Source organism: Sciurus carolinensis, chromosome 8 (genome assembly GCF_902686445.1).
Source record: "Sciurus carolinensis chromosome 8, mSciCar1.2, whole genome shotgun sequence".
Lineage (NCBI taxonomy): Eukaryota > Metazoa > Chordata > Mammalia > Rodentia > Sciuridae > Sciurus > Sciurus carolinensis.
The window spans coordinates 125,919,256-125,939,612 of record NC_062220.1 but is presented as its reverse complement, the minus strand read 5'-3'; the positions used below and the strand labels follow the sequence as shown (position 1 = coordinate 125,939,612).

At 58.0% G+C, this 20,357-nt stretch overlaps 1 protein-coding gene across 2 annotated transcripts in view; it reads right to left on the bottom strand.

Annotated features, from left to right (window-relative positions):
• Nucleotides 1-20,357, bottom strand: part of Grk3 (G protein-coupled receptor kinase 3) — a 112,711-nt gene that overhangs the window by 12,510 nt on the left and 79,844 nt on the right. For both annotated transcript variants that reach the window (XM_047561223.1, XM_047561224.1), the window contains 6 exons: nt 19,269-19,399; nt 17,002-17,096; nt 13,128-13,235; nt 6,290-6,356; nt 4,826-4,926; nt 1,008-1,074 (listed from right to left, as the gene is read on the bottom strand). In XM_047561223.1, the coding sequence (XP_047417179.1) occupies nt 1,008-1,074; nt 4,826-4,926; nt 6,290-6,356; nt 13,128-13,235; nt 17,002-17,096; nt 19,269-19,399 (569 nt within the window). The remainder of the gene's footprint in view (nt 1-1,007; nt 1,075-4,825; nt 4,927-6,289; nt 6,357-13,127; nt 13,236-17,001; nt 17,097-19,268; nt 19,400-20,357) is intronic.

Here is a 20,357-nt window from a genome sequence, read left to right as displayed (position 1 = left end):
AGAATGAAGTCTGGCAACGGCAGCCCCGCTCAGCTCAGGTGACTGTGGTGTGCCTTTGGTCCGGGAGCCAAAACCCGCCATCACGGGCCTGCGGAAGCGCCAGCTCCAACACGGGTAGGTGTGGCCCGGGTGACAGCCTCACCCGATCCCGTCTGCAGGACCAGCCCCTCAGGGCCTCCTTTCCACACCACGGTCCCCCCTCGGCAGCTCGCGTTCACGCAGAACCCGGATCCCCAGCGCCACAAAAAATATTTTAAAAGAATAAAAAAAAAATAATAATAATAAGGGAATTGTGGTGATATCAAATCATGCGTATTCTTAAACTCCGTGGGACTGGGCTACAAGATGTTCATGCTCATGCCAAAGGCCATGGCGGGTGGACTTTTAAAGAGGACGTGGTCGCAGGAAGATAAGAATTCAAGCGGATGGACAGAAAGGCGATGTCCTGACTCCGGGGACATCTGAGTTAGCCACACGACGGCTCTATTTCACCTGTGATTCACTTGCAGAGGGGGTATTTTCAAAATCTGTAGAAGTCGTCCCTCAGCACCTGAGGACGGGTCCCAGGACCCCCGGCACCCAGATGAGCGCGTTCCCGAGACCCTGATGCAGAACCACAGGTTTGTGGCTGGAACCTGCACACCTCCCCCCGACACTCCAAGTCACCTCTAGAGAACACAATCCTAGTGCAGTGTAAACAGTGCTCGACTGTGTGTCTAGGGCATCACTCATGGGTGGGGGGAGATGTCAGTGCGTGTTCGCTACGGATGCCGTTTTCCTTCCTGCCTGTCTCCCACCTACGGCTGGGGGGGTCTACAGATGCCGAGCCCGAGGACGGCAGCGCCAACCCAAAGAGGAAAACCAAGAGGGAGGGGTCGTCCCCAAGGGGGTCAGCCACGGTGGGTGGCAGAGCTCTGTGGACACAGGAAGCGGGGGAGGGACGGGGTCCAGGAAGCCAGCCGTGAGGAGAGCCAGGAAGCAGGAAGCAGGGCGCGGGGAGCGCGTACCTTCTGCAAGTAGACGTGCTGCCAGTCGATGCCCCTGAAGAAGCTGTGATCCTTCACCTCCTGGGCTCTGGGGAGAGAGGTGCCGAAGGTGCTGAGCGCACTGCAGACGGGAGAGGCCCAGCCAGACCCCCGGGGACCACTGCTGCTGGCTCCCAGGCAGCACGGGACGCGCCGTGACCTTTGGGGACGCCGCGGGCTGCTCCTGAGAGCCCATCCATCTGACTTTGATGGCGTTGCCACCGACACACACATGCCCCTCCCGCGCCACGTGGCTCAGGTGCGGACAGGTGAAACCTCAAACGGAACAGCAGAGGACACACCCAGCCTGCGGACCTGTGAAAGGTGACCCGCGGTCGCGAGAATTCAAGTGCAGAGCCACACGCTTAAGAAATCCGTGGCAAACGTCTGCTAGTCCCGATGGTAAGAGGACAGGAAACGGCAGCCGTACACCCAGCACTTGCTTAGATGAGGGGCGAGGGCCCCGGCCCTTCAGAGCTGAAGCCGCAAACTTCTGAAGGTCGCGGCGAGACTCCCCGCCCCCAGCAGCGCGCCCCTGTCCTTCTGTGCTGCAGAGCCACCCGCCATGGCCCACCCAGGCCTGAGGTGCTTTGGTGACTTCACGTGACGCCAAGTGCCGCCTGCAGAGGCCTCGTGTTCCAGAGCCTCCTCAGCAGCCCCATGGGGACCCCATGGCAGGTCCCAGCTGCTCCGCCACCACCCGGGCCACGCTCCTCCCGCCTGCCCTGCTCCGCTGCCCCTCGCTCCCAGCCCCCGCCGCGCCCACGGCAGGCCATGTCTGGAACCACCTCACCTGCTCCAGACCTTCCAGCAGCTTCCCTGTGAACTGAGGGCACATGTCAGTGCCGTGCCCCAGGGACACGAGGGCCGAGCGGCCCACCTCTCGGATCCATTCTCTACCTGTCCCCTTCCTCCATCCTCAGCTTCCAGCCTTCCTGGCTCTTCTGAACCACAGCATGTCCGAGGCCCTCCCCCCATAAGCCCTCCGCCTGCACAGGTCTCCCGTCACCCTCGGAGGCTGGTGCCAGTCCGCCCGCTGCCTTGCTCATGTGACTCCTGGTCCCTCTCACGGCCCTCGTCCTCTAGGCTGCCTGTTTGCTGAACGCCATCTCCACCCCACGTCAATGCCGAGTCCAGCTGGAGCCACTCAGGAGCCACTGGGTGGGGTGGGGTCCAGGTCACGGGGACTCTGGGCACGTCCACCAGGAGCGCTGGGGCTCTCCGCTGCTCTGCTGGGGTTCCTGCCCCCGTCACTACACCCAGACACAAGCCAGACGCACAGCCTGGGCTCCTCACACGGAGACCCCCGCGGAGGCGGCCTCTGGCTCAGCGTCGCTCTTTCCCAACAGGCACTGAGCGACAGCAGAGCACGGAGATGCAGACCCACCCTGGATACGGCAGCCAGGGCCATCAGCAGACAGGCTGGGGAGCGGACAGGGAGCTGGGACTGGACAGAGTGGCCAAGCTGGGGTCCTGGGGACAAAGCCGTGTGCCGACCCCCAGGTTCTTCACGGGACGTGAGAGTGTGACGCGCAGGACTGGGACACAGCACGGGGTCCTTGGTGTTGACGCAGACGGACACCTGCCACCACACCTCCTTCCCCTCACCAACCCCCAAGCACCCGCAGCTCGGTGTTCGTTCTAGTAGGAGGGAAGCCCCTGTCATGGTGTGGATGTGAGGTGTCCCCAAAAGCTCACACGGGAGACAAGGCAAGAAGGTCGAGAGGAGAAATGACTGGGTTACAAGAGTCTTGACGGCACCAGCAGATTAATCCCCTGAGGGATGAACTCAGGGGTGACTGGAGGCAGGCGGGGCCTGGCTGGAGGAGGTGGGTCCCGGGGGCGTGGCTGGAGGCAGGCGGGGCGTGGCTGGAGGCAGGCGGGGCCTGGCTGGAGGAGGTGGGTCCCGGGGGCGTGGCCTCGGGGCCTAAATTTTATATCTGGCAAGCGGAGTCTCTCTGCTTCCTGATCATGTGAGCTACTTCCTTTGGCCACACTCTTCTGCCATGATGTTCAGCCTCACCTCGAGCCCAGAGAAATGGAGCCTGCTGTCTGTGGACTGAGACCTTCAAAACTGTGAGCCTCCACATAAACGTTCCTCCTCTACAATTGTTCCGGTTGGGTCTTTTAGTCACAGCAGCAAAAAAGCTGACTGAGACAACCCCTGAAAGATTCTACAGTCAAGAAACTAAACCTGCTACATTTTTCCAAAATAAATCGATAAAAGGGTTGAAGACTTAAATGATCAGAAAGTATAATAAAAGAGTCAAAGCAAAGATATGGATAGTATATAAGATCAGGAGCATAGAGGACTAGCCTAGAAGTCCCAGCATCCAGCGAATGGACTTCTGAGAGAAATGGAGGAAATGTTACATAAATTAAACAAGACTCTCCCCTAAGCTGGAGAGCATGAGTCTTTGAGAGAAAGCACCTGACATCGGGAACCATGAAAGCTAAATGGCCAGATGGACTGTTTACTTGTACACAATAAAGCAGCGTCTTCAAAGTTCTTGCAAGTTGCGAGTGACTGTTCTGAGTCTGGCCTGCAAATCGGTCATGTCTATGAACAGTGGGAAGGAAGTCTAGGTAAGAACCTAGAGATGGGGCCTCTCATGGCCCCTCTCCAAGGAGTTCCTTGGGAACACACTCCAGCTAAAAGAGGGACCCAGAAAAGCAGAGGCTAGGGATCAAGTAAATACTGACCAGGAGTGCAGAGTAGGGCAGCGTCAGCTGCAAAGAAGAAAATTAGCTGAAATCACGAGGTTTATGTTGGGGCTGGTAGGTGGTATAACGTGAAGAAAACCAGGAAAAATAAAAGCCTATGCCTGTGATGTTATCTCTTCATATACACGTATTTCCTGTCATATAAATAAAATTTAAGGTCTATTACCAGACTAAGTCGAAGCTATGTGATGTAAATACTATTTCATCTGCAACTCTTGAAATCAACCTCTGCAAAGCACAAAGATTACGATCCATTTGATCAAAGAATAGGGAGAAAACAGTAACAACTTAATATGGCAAAATAAAAATGAATGTGACACATTAGTGAAAGAGAAGCAATCGAGGACCAGAGAGAAGGTCAAAGCCACACCGTATACAGTAGGAACTCAAGAGAGGCTGTTTTTAGTTGGTGGGAAAGGCACCGTTGGCTAAATCTATAATTTAAAGCTACAGAAGGAGGCAGAAGAGGAGCCCAGAATAGTGTGCGGACTCACCAGAGCCGTGGGAAGGGAGGGGCAGTGGCCAGGGTCTCATTATCACAGGAAATAAAGCCCCTCAGGGGGATTGATAAAAAGGAAATGTGCATATGAGCGTATTGTCTAGCTGTGGCCTAAATAAAATACACATAGCATTCAGCAATAATGAGCGCAGGCGTGTACCTGCCACTCTGAAAATACAGACACACACGCAGGGCACACGCACACGCCAGGCACTGTCCTCTCCACGTGAAGCAGGCTGGGTTTAGTCTGTGGTGAGCATTTCTCTACAAGCCTCCTTCCTGGTCTGACTGTTCTGGGGTGCTTTGGGGGGCAGGGGACAGCGAGCATGAAGGAGACGGCAGTTACTCAGGTACGCGTGACAGAAATCATGGGAGCCGATCAGAGCATCTCACTGCCATGGTCAAGACACGGGTCATTCACCAGGTGGACCGCGGACTTCCATGCCAGAGTTCATTCCATGGTCTACCAGGCCGGTGTTACGGCTAAAGGGCCGTGGACTTCTCGGTCACAGGACGCACAGAACAACGCGCACGCGTTTCTCTCCCCCTGGCGTGAAGAGAGAAGACCTCGGCCTACCCGCCTCCACGACAGCCCAGCCGCTGGCTCACTTCCCGCTGGAGCAGGCCCTCCAGGAGGGACTTCAGTTCAGGGGAGAAGGTGTCCGGAAGCTCCACGTTCTAGGGAAGAGAGCGAGAGTTCAAAACCCAGCTCCTGGGAACAGCACCCTCACCCAGAGGCCCCTCAGGTCGGGGCAGCATGGAAGACTGCGCCTGGAGAGGGCGGCCAAGGGAGCCAGAGCCAACCCCGGGCGGGCGAGAGCCGGGCGCCCAAGGCCCTCCTGCCTCTCCGCATCCCTCCCTCGGCTGGATCTCCTGTGCTCGACTTTCCAGAACTTTCTTAGGCTGCCTTCTTGTGAATCTTGATTCCTGCCTTGGCGTCTGTCTCATTTTCCTTTTAGATGTTCTTGTAGGAATTGTACCTCTGCTTATTTATTTCACGAAGGCCAACTTTTGCATATTACATATAATACCTTATACTGTTTTACAGTATTTGTCCATATTTTATATGGCATTTCATATTTTTTTTATGTTTCCTGGAATGATGTCTGAAAGCCCTGATGCAGGTGAGAACAGAATCTTCAATCCCCTCACCATGGGGGGAGCATCTGGTCTATCTCACGCTTACCATGGTGGGTGCATCTGGTCTATCTCATGCTTACCGTGGTGAGAGCATCTGGTCTACCTCACGCTCACCATGGTGGGTGTATCTGGTCTATCTCATGCTTACCATGGTGAGAGTCATCTGGTCTACCTCATGCTCACCATGGTGGGTGCATCTGGTCTACCTCACGCTCACCATGGTGGGTGCATCTGGTCTACCTCACGCTTACCATGGCGAGAGTCATCTGGTCTACCTCATGCTCACCATGGTGGGTGCATCTGGTCTACCTCACGCTTACCATGGCAAGAGTTATCTGGTCTACCTCACGCTTACCATGGTGGGTGCATCTGGTCTACCTCACGCTCACCATGGTGGGTGCATCTGGTCTACCTCACGCTTACCATGGCAAGAGTTATCTGGTCTACCTCACACTTACCATGGTGGGTGCATCTGGTCTACCTCATGCTCACCATGGTGGGTGCATCTGGTCTATCTCACGCTTACCACGGTGGGTGCATCTGGTCTATCTCATGCTTACCATGGTGGGTGCATCTGGTCTATCTCACGCTTACCACGGTGGGTGCATCTGGTCTACCTCATGCTCACCATGGTGGGTGCATCTGGTCTATCTCACGCTTACCACGGTGGGTGCATCTGGTCTACCTCATGCTCACCATGGTGGGTGCATCTGGTCTATCTCACGCTTACCACGGTGGGTGCATCTGGTCTACCTCATGCTCACCATGGTGGGTGCATCTGGTCTATCTCACGCTTACCACGGTGGGTGCATCTGGTCTATCTCATGCTTACCATGGTGGGTGCATCTGGTCTACCTCATGTTTACCATGGCAAGAGTCATCTGGTCTATCTCATGCTTACCATGGTGAGAGTCATCCGGTCTATTTCATGCTTATCTTTGGTTTTATGTTGTCTGAAAGGGCTGTGACTGTGGAGATAAAGAACACGTCTATTAAAATATGTCACCAGGTAGGAGCGCACATATCGACTAACATTTGGTGAAAGTACAAATGTCCTGCTACTGCTCATTAAAAACTGCAGAAATGCAAAAATCGTGGGCATCATTTCCAGAAAATAATAACAAAAACATGGTGACCAAATGCATTAGGTCCTGAATGAGCAGGATGTCCACCCCGCCTCACCTGCCTGATTCTCTCTGCAGGGCAAGTTCTAGTGAAAACACTCGGGGGGAAAATAAGCCACCAGCAAGCCATCATGAAATGAAAGGCACCTGCCCACGTCTGACGCTCAAGTGCTTGAGATGACCACGACTTCCCTGCAATCTTTTCAGCTGAATGGACGCTGGCCCGAAAACCACCCCAGGAACTGCAGTCCAACAGCGTGATCTGGGTGGAGTGCTTCTCCCTGGAAGCCAGCAACGGGCAGCGGTCCCTTCCTCTGTGACGATGGCTGTGGACCATCATGCACCCCAGGGGCTGGCGGCTCTGGGTGCTGGTGTCCAGTCCTGCAGAGACCAGACCTCGGTCGCAGGAGCCAGGTCCAGCTGTGACTCCCTGCTCACCGTCTGGCAGCCAGATACAAACCCGCAGCACCCAGTCCTTCAACTGGAAGATGGGGACTCCACAGGAGGGAGAAGGAAACTGAGGCGAAGATCCCCGAGCAGCCAGAGGGGTGGCCGAGGGCAGCCAGCCCCCAAGACAGGGCCCTGGGCCTGTTCACAGAGGAGTGACACTTGGAAGACCGTGTGGCAGGCTCTTCTCACCCCGCCACGTGTTCAAGACTCCGGAGAAGCTTGTCACTAGGCGACGCTCCTGAACACGCAAGCTGCCCCCACAGAGCCCATTTATCTCTTTGAAAATAACAGAAGGGACGTATGGGATGGAGCTCCCTTGTGGCAACACAGGCCTGCAGGGTGACTTATGCATAAATCATCCATCAGGCACGCAGGACATGATGGAGGTGGGGCATTTTACCACTGACTTCATGCAAAGGATCCGCGTGTTGAGCACATCGATCAAGGGGCTTCTAGAAAAAACACAAATTCCACTGTCTTCATGCTGCCACTTCCTAGCAGTGACACTGAGGTCACACCGTGAACCGCCCCCTGGAGAGACTGGCACGGGGCAGAGCCTCCCGCCTGGAGGATGCTTTGATTTTCTCCCTGGGCACGGAGGGCTCCATGATGACTGTCGTTCCTCGGCACGCAGTGAACACACAGCTGCGCCCACCACTTAATTTGAAAAACAGAATCAAAACAAGGCAGGGTGGGAGCGAGCAGGCCTGTTTAAAATAGATCTGGACGGGCGATGGTTATTTCCCCTCGTTCCCACGGGGGAAAAGACGCGGCTGCTGCGTGAAAAAGCAGTCGGCTGTAAAAATAAAATACGACCCATCTCTTATTTAGAAGACATTAATTTTTTTAAATCACACCTCCGTCATTTTCTTTTGCATAAATCCATAAAAACGCTAACCCGGCGGGAGTTCCCGAGAGAGGGCATACAAGGGCATCCCGCCTTCTGAGGACGTCGTGGGTCCTGCTCTGGCTGCTCCTGATTCAGAGCTCCCCGGCCTGCAAGAAGGGGTTCCGGGCAGAGCTCTCCTGGGCTCAGCTGGCTCGCACTGCAAAGCCGAAGGACCCCTGCCAAGGTGGGGACGCCGCCTCCCACGCGCAGGGGCGCTGACGGCCACTGTGACCCGCGCCCCCGTCCTTGTCTCGGGTGTGGCGCCGGCTGCCCCTGCGCTCTCTGCTCCCGGGCCTCTCGGGCCCTCCACCCGTGAGGCGGCGGCAGGCTGGCTCTCTCCAGACGCGCACGCAGTGCTCTCCAACTTCCCTCTCAGCCTCCACAACAGTGAGAGGTGAACGTCTCTCTCTGTCACCGTGCAGCTGTGGCAACCCGGTAGAGCAGCACAAAACGGCAAAGCCAAGCCGGCCTCCCCGCCTGCACTTGACCCTCACGCCCTGCCTGCATCCGAGGCCGGAAGGAAAGGGCTGAGCTCTGACCTCGCAGAGGCCCGCTGTGTTCCGGCACAGCCTCTGTGCTAAATTTAAAAGCCGTTCACGAGACCACAGAGAGGCGCGTGAGGGGACGGCCAGCACGCGGCTGGCACTCCAGAGCCCACTTATAAATAGAGCGACGCCCGTCCGACTCAGTGAGGAACCATCGGGCAGCTTCTCAGCTATTCAAGCCGCGCCCGTGTGGTGAGGGAGTCGGACGTTCGAGTCAGAATCCTGATGCACATCTGCTTCCAACGCATTCTTGATTATTCTTTGTGAACAAAGCTAAAGATTTGGCTTCTATTTTGGAAAATGTTAAAGAAAACCTACAACAGTCATGATCTCCACTCTGAGTGGGGCACGTGGTCCCAGATCCCGAGCGGTCCCAGCTGCTCCCTGATGCAGGCGCTTTAAATAGGAGACAGCGCAGGCCTGTCAACAGCTCCCGACGCAGCGCCAAGCTCTCCAGCACTGCGCGCCATGTCCCGGTAGCATGGGGGCCGCGTGGGACTGGACCCACGGGCGCGGCGATCAGTGGCAGCCCTCAGCATGGTGGGCGTGGGGAGCGGAAGGTGTTCCCCGCACTAGCTGGGAAGTGACTCCAGAGAGAGGAATATGGAGGAAGCAGCCGGCAGGTGAGCTCCAAGCACGCACTGACAAGGGTGGGTTCCAGGCAAGACAAGAAAGCGCTCACGGCAAAACCTGACTGCAGAATTCAGAAGACTGCACGCTGGAAACTGGCTCTGTGGCACAATGGACGGTGCGCAGGACGTCCAGCCCCAGCTGCAGTGGCCATTCGAAATGATCGCGAGTCACTTGAATGTGCCTCTTGAGTCTCAGCCGAGAGCGGTCAGTAGGTAGGACCGTCCCTTTCTTTCTGTACACGGACGAGACAACCCCAGGCAGTGCTCACCTCGCCCCAGGTCACCTCCCAGGCTCTGCCAGGTCTGACCCCCCAGGGATGGACAGTCAATGGTGACAAGCTCGAGCCGCTGAGTTGACAGTCGTCTCAAGGATCGGCTGGCAATCTCGCAGAGGTGCAATGCAGACAGGTTTTCATGCGCAGATGACCCGAAGTACCTGTGGGCAGTGTTTGAGACACGCGTAGAGGTCGCCGTCTGAAGACGCAGCCTGTGGACCAACGCCCGCAGCACTGGTGCCCCAGGACACAGCCGCGCCCGGCCCCTGACTCCCGCAGGGCCTTCCCCTCCACCCGGGGCAGGCCTCTGAGCACCAGGCAGCAGAGCAGGGCGCAGAGTCAGGGGAGAAGCCAGGGACACGCCAGCCAGGGTGGAAGGGCTGAGGCTCAGGAACTGAGGTGGAAAAGACTGCCCGGGAGGGAGCGCTCGCTGCCAGGGTGGGAGGAGGGGGCGGGCGCCGGCTCTAGAGCAGCATCTCTGAATCTCAGCCGTCGGGGTTTGAGGCTGGAAGGCTCTGTGGGAGGGCACTGTGCTGTGCATGTGTCCCCAGGTGACCCCAGGAGTCTCAGGCATGTCTCCAGGTGTGTCTCCAGGTGTGTCTCCATGTGTGTCTCCATGTGTCTCCAGGTGTGTCTCCAGGCATGTCTCCATGTGTCTCCAGGTGTGTCTCCAGGTGTGTCTCCGTGTGTCTCCAGGTATGTCTCCAGGTGTGTCTCCATGTGTCTCCAGGTGTCTCCAGGTGTGTCTCTAGGTGTCACCAGGTGTGTCTCCAGGTGTGTCTCCGTGTGTCTCCAGGCATGTCTCCATGTGTCTCCAGGTGTCTCCAGTCATGTCTCCATGTGTCTCCAGGTGTGTCTCCAGGTGTGTCTCCAGGTGTGTCTCCACACATCTCCAGGTCGACAGCGGCTGTTCCTCAAGGTACCAGGGTGCTGAGGGGACAGGCCACCCTCAGCCAGGTCCCCGGAGGCCCCCAAGCCAGTGCTCTGCCCCTCGGGGTCCGGCTGCACTGTTTCTGCAGCTGCACGGGCTGCCTTCTCCACAGCATGGGAACACGGGACACCCAGGGGCGACCCTGAGGTCCCCACATGTGGCTGCCGCGCTGGTTTGCGGCTCAGGGGATGAAGGCCCCCGTGCGCGGTCCTGCCTCCTGAGGACCCCATCACGGGTTTGCTCCTGGAAGGCCTCAGGACCCTGGGCTCGCTCTGGGCCTCCGAGGCACCCAGCTGCTGGATTTGGTGGCAATGCCACTGTGCTCCCAGCGCCGTGCTGGGCACTCGTCAGGCAAAGCGCCCTCTCCCCGTGGGGGCCAGGCCCGCCTGCCCAAAGCCTCCTGCCCAGTGACTCCTGCTCAGGGTCTTCAGGGTTGGGGGCTGCGGGGACCTAGGCCACACGCCCAGCATGGCATCAGAGGCCAACAGGTCCTAACCTGGTCTTCTCACTCTGCCAGGGACCCACCAGGCCGGGCACCGCTGGAGGACAGCAGCCTGCTGCTCCCGTCCCCAACGTGGACCCTCCATCACCCCGCCCCTGACGGGGCTCCGATCCCGTCCACCCTGCAAGGCCCACTCACACACCACCCCCCACATGGCCCCACTTGAGGCCGCCGCCCTGCTGAGCCGGGACGCCTGCTCTGCGCTCCTCGCCCTGTGCCCAGGGGCCTCCTGCCTCCCCACCCCCCACTGCCACAGGGGTGGAGCACTGACCCAGCTCGTGTGAGCCCCTGGGTCCGATTCTCAGCACATCTAAATTAGTTAACTAAATAAAGGCCCATCGACAACTAAAAACACCTTTTTAAAAGATGCATCGACCCTCACTCAGACCACCGGAGCCAGGACGCACTGGCCACGCTTTGCTTTGAGTGCTGCAGGTTTCTGCGAAGGACTTTTGCACAGATCATAGAAAGAATGGCATGAATCACAGGTATTACGGGGACACGTGCCTCGCCCTGTCCATCCTAAACTGGAAGGGCTTTCTCTCTGGGGCTCAATGAATGGTCACCAGACAGTGACAGGGAGCCATGTGTAAGCAGGACTCTCCCCTGGCGGGCAGCTCAGGCCTGGAACGGACATTCTTGTACCAGTCTTGAATTTCCTGCCCCTGCAGTTCCGTAGGCTCCCAACAGGGGGCGCCACTCCTTCCGGCCCCCTGGCTGCAGGGCCGCCCCTTCCAGCCTTTGCGTGGAAGCCACCGTCCCCACCCCTTCCACCATCCTCCTCCTTCCCACCCTCTGACCACCCTCGGACGTGGCGTCAGCCGAGACCCCCGACAGGAGCCGCGCTGGCAGATGGCTCCCGCCTAGCGCGACCGAGACTTCACTAAGAGAACGAGAATCCCCGTGCAGCCAAGCTGAGGTGCGGCCAAGGAAGACGGGCCTGGCTTTATCGGCCACAGCCACACCGTGGCGTCCATGCAACCGGACAGTCCAGTGCCCAAGAGTGCAGTGCAGGGCGAGAGCGGCCTCCCAGCCTGCACACCCCGGCGCATTTACAGAAAGGGCCACGAAGCCAGCCAAGTGGAGGCCTCGTGGACATCTCTGCTGGGCCTGACTGGTGGCCGTCTCCTCCCACGGCTGATCTGCCTCGGTTTCCCGTCAGCCTCAAACTCGGTCCACGCGGATTCTGGGTCTCCATCCTGTCCCCAGCAGGGATCAAAACAAAGACTGGCATTGCCACCACCCCGCGGCAGCTCCCCTGGGAGACGGGCTGTCCCCTGGGCCTGGCCTTCTCTGGTTTGCTTGGCATAAACTCTCTAATCAGGTCAGCTTGTCTGACGAGAGGAATTAAAGCCCAACCAGCCTCTGCAAACACGGTGATTCAATTACGAACAACAGACCCAGCTGGCTAAGCAGTAATACGATTGTGGATCCCCGGGGACTCGGCGGGCGGCGCGCCCTGGACTATCTGAGTCCTGAGGACACAGCGAGGGGCCCCGAGGCTGGTCTGGGGAAGGTGGGCGTCTCCTCCGAATGTGCTCCCGGGGCAAGAGGCCGGGGTGCTCGCCGAGGCTGCGATGGACACGCCAGCCCGCTGCAGGGCTGTGCAGGACAGGCGGCAGGGGGGGGTCCTGTCGAGGGGACGGCCAAGTGCCTTCTGCGTCTGCGGGTGAAGAACACCAGAAAGCTGTCGCGACGGAGCTCCAGGGCTGGGTGTGGCTCAGGGCAGAGCACCGACTGAGCCACCAGATGCCCGGGTTCAATCCCCAGTGTGGCCAGAAAATAAAACAGAAGCGAACTCTCCACGGAGGTTGGCAGACACGTCTCTAGACTCATGGGAACTTCACCTCGCCGTTAGGCGTTCCACAGAAGGACATCTTTTGTGACCACTGCCCTTCCCCAATCTTCTCCACTCTATCATCTTCGGTAGTTTGGAACAGGAGCCGAGTATAATATTAACTTTAAAAAATTCAAAACGCGTTAGTTACGCTCTCAAGAGAACAGGGAGTGATGGATTTACGTGGGAAACATTCGCCCACCTCCTTTGATCATCTACACTTCGACACGAGTCTTCGAAACCCCAGAACACGAATGGTCAATGGAAACATCTCAATGGAAACTTTTAGGTTTAAAAGTAGCGTGGTTCCCGCGGGGCCTCTGACCCGTGAGCTCCCAGGCTTCCAGGGAGGAAGAGCCCCGCGTCACCTTCCCGAATGAGGCCACCCTGGACTTGAGGTAACACCAGGGCCTCCTCGCTTCCCAACTCGGGGTGTCCTTCCTGTGGTGCTGGGTGTCGGACTCGGGGCCCTGGCACCCCGGGCAATCCCGCCCCCCCACCCCCACCCCAGCCTTCTGGGTCCCTGGCGGGTGGCCGTCGGGCAGTCCACTCACCCTCTCAGGAGCTTGAAGAGCATGCAGCCCAGTGAGAACCAGTCGGCGCTGCTGTCGTAGGCCGTCCCCTTCTGCAGCACCTCGGGGGCCATGTAGCCGTGGGTGCCCCTGGAGGAGAGGGCAGAGCGGTCACAGATCAGGCTCCAGGGTGCACAGGGGCGCCGCTGTGCGCAGGGCGGGCCTCCGCAGTCCAGGCCACGCCCACAGCCTCCGCGGGAGGCCCACCTCCTCGCCTCCGCCCTCATTAGCTAGTGAAGTCGTAGAAACCAGTTCGCAGGTACAGTGAGTATGGACGCGGAGCCCCAGGGCCCAGGGGTGAAGTCGCGGTCTCAGCTGGTCCCTCCTCCTGCCCTGGCTAGAGCTCAGGTCAGAGGTGCAGGCCTGCAGGGGGCGGGGCGGGGAGGAAAGGGGAGCACGGCCCCCAAGTTCCTAGGTGGATGAGGCACAGGGTGGGGGCGGGGGGCGCTGTAAGCTGCTGAAGGTCAGAGGTCTTGGGCACAAAGAGACAGGAAGATGGTCAGCGGGCAGCTGGGAAAAGGCCTGGGCCCAGCCCGGTCACCTAGGCCCTGGGGTGCGACTGTAAAGCCTTCTGCTCCCTCCCGGCCTCCCTGCCGCCCCCCAGCCTCCCTGCCTCCGCCAGGGGCTGAGCAGGCGCTGCTTCCTGAGGAGCAAGGGGCTCCCGGGGACCTTCTCCAAGGCGCAGCCCGAAAGGGCCTCAGAAACGCCCCTATTGCACGCCCTGCACCCCTCGCACCTCACCGATTCCCCTCATCGGTAAAAGGGGTGAGGAGGTGACACCTCCCTCCCAGGTGCCGAGGGGACTGCAGACGGAGCGGGCCAAGAACAGCTCTGGCACGTGGGAGGGCCCGGTGCCTGCGGGGCCGCCCTCCACTCCCACCTGGGTACAATCACTCTAAGTTCACCTCTGCTCAGAAAGCCACCTGGCCCACCACAGCCCCGGACACCTGGGTCCAGGAGCCCCTGCCTGAGAGGAGCACTTTGAAAGCGTCTCGTGAAGAGGGGACGAGGCTGCTGCTGTCCTGGGGGCAGGTCCAGCCGGCCGGAGGGCGGCAGTGCAGGGCCCCGAGGTACGCTGGGCTCAGAGAGCCCCGCCAGGCGTCCAGGCCGATTTCTGGGAGGCCGAATTCGGCACTGCCTGGAAAGCCCTCTTGGTGACCTTTCACCCGTGATCCTCAGGAACCACTCTCGATTCTGGAATGGAAAGACGCCTCCCGGGATGAACCAGCAGAGCTCCTGCCCCCTGCTGTTCTGGTTCCCACGGGCAGCCAACGTGACCGCTGCGATCTGCTAAGGACCCCACTGCAGTTCACACTGGACGAGCACTTGACCTTGAACGCTGCGTGTCCCTCGGTAAAATAAGCTGGTCCTCAGGTGGGTCGCCGACACCTGTTTTCTTCGACGTTTTCACGGCTACTCCTCAGCTTGACGTGAGTTTGGAATAATCTTTGATTCGGTCACTGAACAGCCCGAGTCTAAACTCGGACCAGGAGGCTCGACCACGGTGCTGCTTTGTATGTAGAGCGCTACCAGGTGGAGCCCGAGGGCCACCTCTGCAGCCTTGAATGGACCTGAGGAGCCGGGCTCAGGGTGGAGCGCTGGCCAGCTCTTCCGCCCAGCCCAGAGAGATCTCTTGGCACCCTAGAGCTGCCACCACGCAGCGAGCTTCGGACGGGAGCGGATCACGATGCCAGCGTGCCGCGTGCAGACACGGCGCGACCTGGCCAAACCGCCTCTTCCCACCCACCACTTCCTGGACACGTCCCGTGGGCTGCAGGTTCCAGGACAGGGAGTGGGTCTGTCCCCGCCACGTCGCCAGCAGCGGGCACCCAGCAAACGTGGAACAGACGCTTGTGGGATCACTTAGTGGGCTGGTCCTCACAAGGACACAGGAGGCTATTGTCACCATCCTCTCCTTACAGAAGAACAAGGTCACACTAGATGCAGGAGACGCTGACCGGCCTGCTGGCCCTGAGGCCTCCGCCCCAAGTCACGGGCCGCTCCTGCGTGGGGGCAGCGAGCAGTGTCGCTCACGCGGGGCTTTGGACGTGGCGGCCTCGCGCTTGCCGGTTCGGCCGGGAAGCCGGCCTCCTCGACCACCCCTGCAGATGCCACCCAGGCCCGGTGTGCGCCAAGGCGGCACAACAGCCCCCCCGCGAGCTGATGGGACCGTCAGCAAACAGCCACTCCGCCCTGTACAGAAATACCGCACCTCCTGTCTGAAAGTGGATTCTTTTGCAAGACTAGCTCTTATGAACTCTTGGATTCCTATTTGGTTATGACTACGGTAAGTTGAAGAAATTAGCATACCAAATCGCTGTGGCATTAAAAATTCAAATGACGCTCTTAAAAATGTCTGATGAACTCCCTGGGAGAAGCTCACACAACCGCCACTCGGGCCTCATAACGGCAAGTGCCAGCAAATGCTGGTACTTTTATCAGGGTGGCCCAGACTCGGAGGAAGGAGAGAAGTGTTTACAGAAACGCAGCCGCTCACTGTCAACACGGACCCCAGCTTTAAAGGGCAAGCTGGACCCAACGGCGTCCCTCGCGAAGCAGGACGTTCAGAACCACTCACTGCGGCTCACACGGAGAAGGGGCTGCGCCCGATTTCCTGCCCGGGGGGCATGACCTGAGAGGGCCGGAGCCACCTGAAGCCATTCACCACGGACACAAATGCTCACCCAAGAGGGACGAGAAAGGATTCGGGGCTAAACGTGAGAGGCAGAGAGACAAAGCAAAACTCATCTGCGTCACTGCAAAGCGCACGCGCTAGGTCCCCCGATGAACGGACAGCAAGGACGTGGAAATGAAAACCAGCGCCTGTTCCAGGGGTCCCCACGGAGTCCCGGGGGGAGACGGCTTGCAGGCTGCTGTCCTATCAGTGGGTTCCGGGAACCAGACTGGCCCATGTGCACTGGTCAGGCACCGTGTCCGCAGAGGGGCTGAGGCCCCTCTATATGGTCACGAGGCGGATTGGTGCAATGTCCAGATATAGCAATGTGACCTTTATTAAAAGCTTTAATTGCAAGTGGACATTTAGCTTCTTTCATTTCAGAAGAAATCCTGATTTATTTTCAGAGGGGGAAAAAAAAAAACCCAAAAACAAAAAACAAAAAAGTCCTTTGGAAAAAGAAGGAAAGGAGATGAAAAGGGAGACTTAGCCTTGTCGCTGCCTGAGGGAGCTCTGTGCAGCTGCCCGCACCTCCCTTAGCACATGGACTCTTCCATAGCTCCTATGACAAACAACTTAAAGGGATTTACTACCACCTCTGTAGAAGAAGAGACTGAGGGTCAAAGAGGTCACTCTCTGGCTTAGGGTCACAGGTAGCATGAGACAACTCCTTTGGAAGGCCCGACTCCTTCCAACCAACCACCTATCCCCAAGCAGGCTATTAAACTGTGGGCCCATTCATGCTCCCCATAGACGGTGACGGGAAGCCCACCCAGTCTTTCCTTGGGAGGGGATGGGGGGGCGACTGGGGATTGAACTCAGGGGCACTCGACCACTGAGCCACATCCCCAGCCCTGGTTTGTATTTTTATTTAGAGACAGGCTCTCACTGAGTTGCTCAGGGCCTCGCTGTTGCTGAGGCTGGCTTTGAACTCGAGATCCTCCTGCCTCAGCCTCCTGAGCCCCTGGGATGACGGGCATGGGCCAGCATGCCCAGCTCCACCCTCTCCTGTTTCTGCTCCCAAACCTGTAATACCGGATGCCCCCCACCCCGACTCGCACGCTCACATGTTGAAAACCAGAGCTTGTGAGGGGCAGCAGGGAACCAGCGGCCAAGCCAGCGTCCCAGAGAACCGCGAGTGGCAGCAGAGGAAGGCCAGGGAGCGGCCGGTGTGCTACTTACACACTTGCATGCGGCTTCTTTTTGGAAAAATCACAGGCCAGGCCGAGATCCGATATCCTTACGTGTCCGTGTTCATCCAAGAGGATATTTGCTGGCTGAACAGAAACAGACCGTGAGCTTCAGGAGTCCCCAGGATGCCACCGGCGCAGGCGACCTCTGCAAGCAGGCACACCCTGCGCCGTGTGGCCGCTGTCACGGTTTTTCCTCATCACGAATGACAGCTTACATCATCACATCAAAGCAGGGCGGGACCTGAGGGCAGCACCGTCCACCTTAACCTCCGCAGGACGTCGCAGGCAGAGGGCGGGAGGGTTCTGCTACCTGGGAAACGGCCCTCGGCAGGTGACCCCGAAGGTCCCCACTGCGGTTCTGCAGCGCCCAGCAACCGCGGGACAGCGGGACGGGGCCTCTGGGCAATGGGGAGCCGGGCTGCTGGACTTCTGGCTTACGTGAGCCACGGGACCTCAGAAAATGAGTCCACGTAGCACCGAACAGAAGGGAGCCCACCAGGACGTAGCTAGGAAATCCAGCTGCTCCGTGGTGCCACACTAAGCCCCATAAACGTCATCTCTGTTTATCTGCACGCCATTAACCAAGGGCCCTACCAAATGGCCAAATAGGATTCTGCCCACAACCCTGAGAAAAGTATCCATTAAGATTAGATTTGACCAGGCTGATCATGGAAAACAAAGCTCCCTTCCCTAACACGCACTGAATTATGGTCTTCATAATGACATTTTTTCTGCCAGAGATCAACTGTTGTTTTGCTTGAAATAAAAATAATGGCAGGCTATTACAAAATTGAAGCATGAATAATCATGAGTGACTTAAGTTTGGATAGAAATTAAATAAAACCACTGCCTCCTAAATAACTTAGAAAACAAAAATACAGCATAAAGATGATTAGAAACCGGTTATAGATTTAAATTAGAATACATTACAAGGGCACTTCATGGGCCTTCAGCATGTAGTTTATTCTTCTGTGAAACTTGCATAAAGAAATAAAATGTCACGAGCCGACCAATGTCTAATTATTTCTGATTCAGTAAAATGGGTTTTCTTCTTCATGCTCACGTGAACGCTAAGGGCATAATCCTCTAACCCTGACGAAAGCTTGGAAATGCACAAAGGGTCTTGTGAAAAACACGGCGTGCTCAAAAACAAGAGCCAGTGTTTACGATTTCAGAAGGCCAGCTTGAAGCTGATCACCGCCTCAGCTCCCTCAGGAGAGGGGGCGACGTGGACATTGCAACGGCCACCGCGGGCCCTCAGGAAGGGACCCGGAGGGAGAGCGAACCTCCCTCCCGGCATCCTCTCCTCCCGCGGGCCGGTGGGCAGGCCCGTCGGCTTCACCCGTCATCAGCGCCACGTCTAGACGCCGCATGAGACGTCTGCAGTGCCACCGTCCCTCTGGCCTCCCCCTGTCTTGGCCGTCACACCTGCACGAGCGTCACCCTCCCGGCTCCCTGCAGAGCCGGGGACCTCGCCCGCGGTCTGCGGTGGGAACACCCGGAATCACAGTCGCCTCCTCGTTTTCAACGCCTGGGCCGAGCACGGAGATCCTGGTGGTCACACAGAGTTCAGGGATCTAAACCCCGACTCGGGGTGTTGAAGGCCAGCTCAAAGCAAGGCGCAGCGGGAAGGCCGGCCTCGGGGAGAGTCGCGGGCTACTGCACCAGCCCGTGCGGCTCAGAGGAGCAGGATCTGCCGTTGGGCTTGGGGCTTCCGTGGCTCTGACGGGGCTGGGGCCAATCAACTGAGTTACGATCAATTATAAAATGGGCAGGATTCCAAAACCCGCCCACCCTACTTTTCATTACTAATCGTGCACTCTCTCTCTCTCCATATATGTGTATATATATACACATAAATACATACATTATATATATATTTTTTTAAATTTTTGGTACTGGGGATTGAACTCAGGGGCACTTGATCCCTAAGCCACCTCCCCAGCCCTTTTTAATACTATGTTTAGAGACAGGGTCTCCTGAGTTGCTCAGGGCCTCGCTAGGTTGCTGAGGCTGGCTTTGAACTCGCGACCCTCCTGCCCCGGCCTCCCGAGCCACTGGGATGACAGGCACGTGCCACCGCGCGCCCAGCTAACTGCTTTCGATTCTTGGTGTCACGCTGCATGGGGCCCCGGAGCAGGCACCGAGGTTACGGTGACCACAGGGCTGGCCGGGGGTTCCGTCCCTGCAGAGTGTGGTCTGGGAGGACCGACCGCGCACAGGCGAGCGGCCCCCGCGCTGCCGGCCCGAGCTCACCTTCAGGTCCCGGTACACGACGCAGCAGCTGTGCATGTGCTCCAGCCCCAGGATGATCTCGCAGGCGTAGAAGCGCGTCTCCCGCTCAGAGAACACCCCGTGCTGCGAGAGGTGGTAGTGCAGGTCGCCCCCTGGAATCAGAGGCGGAGCCCGATCACTGAGGGTCGTTCCAAGCACAGCAAAATCACTGGCACCCCAACGGTCACTGCCCAGCAGAAAGAGGTCAGAGCTTGGTCTCCACACCGACCTTTGACCTCAGTAGAGAGCCTGACGACTCAGAGAAAACTCCAGCTACCAGCAGGGCGGGACGGGCCTCCGCGGGCTGGAAGCTCGGCTCCCAGCTAGGCCACCCAGCCGGGACCAGCTAACCCTCCTTGATGACCCAAATCCCGTCCAGTAACTGAGTCGACCTATGTGCAGATCCAAAGATGGCTCGGCGACCATCCCCTCTACAGACAGACAGGAAAATCAAAACTGGTCCCACGAGAGGCTGGTGTTTGCTTTTGTACTGGGGTTTGAATGCGGGGTGCTCTAGCTCGGAGCTACGTTTCGTTTGGGGGCAGGGTCTCTCCAAGTGGCTGAGGCTGGCCTCGAACTTGCCATCCTCCGGCCTCAGCCTCTTGAGTCACTGGGATTACAGGCCTGCGCCGCCACACCCAGCGTGGAGGAATAATTGACAAAGCAAATACAGGAACATTTTTACAGGCAAAATCCAGGTGCTGGGGATTTGAGTGTCCCTAGTGAGGTTCTTCGACTCTGTGGTGGGTCTGAAGTTTCTCTTAATGCCACGCTGGGAAAAGGAGATGCACATGTGGCCTCCTGTTAAAGGGACAGTGTCACCAACAGTAAGGGGTGTTTCTATGAACCACAGGGAAAAGCCTCCATTCATTTATAAGTGCTCCTGTGTGTCTACCTTCGTGGCCCTGGTTTTTACAAGGGTCTTCCCTCCCCACACTGCTGCTCGGTCCCTACAGATCAAGACGTGAAGGATCCCAAAGGCCCCTGGCGGGCACAGGCAACCGCTCCACAGGATCACGCGGGACATGTGCCGTGGTGTCGGCATCGCGGGCTGGTCATCCTGTCTGTGAC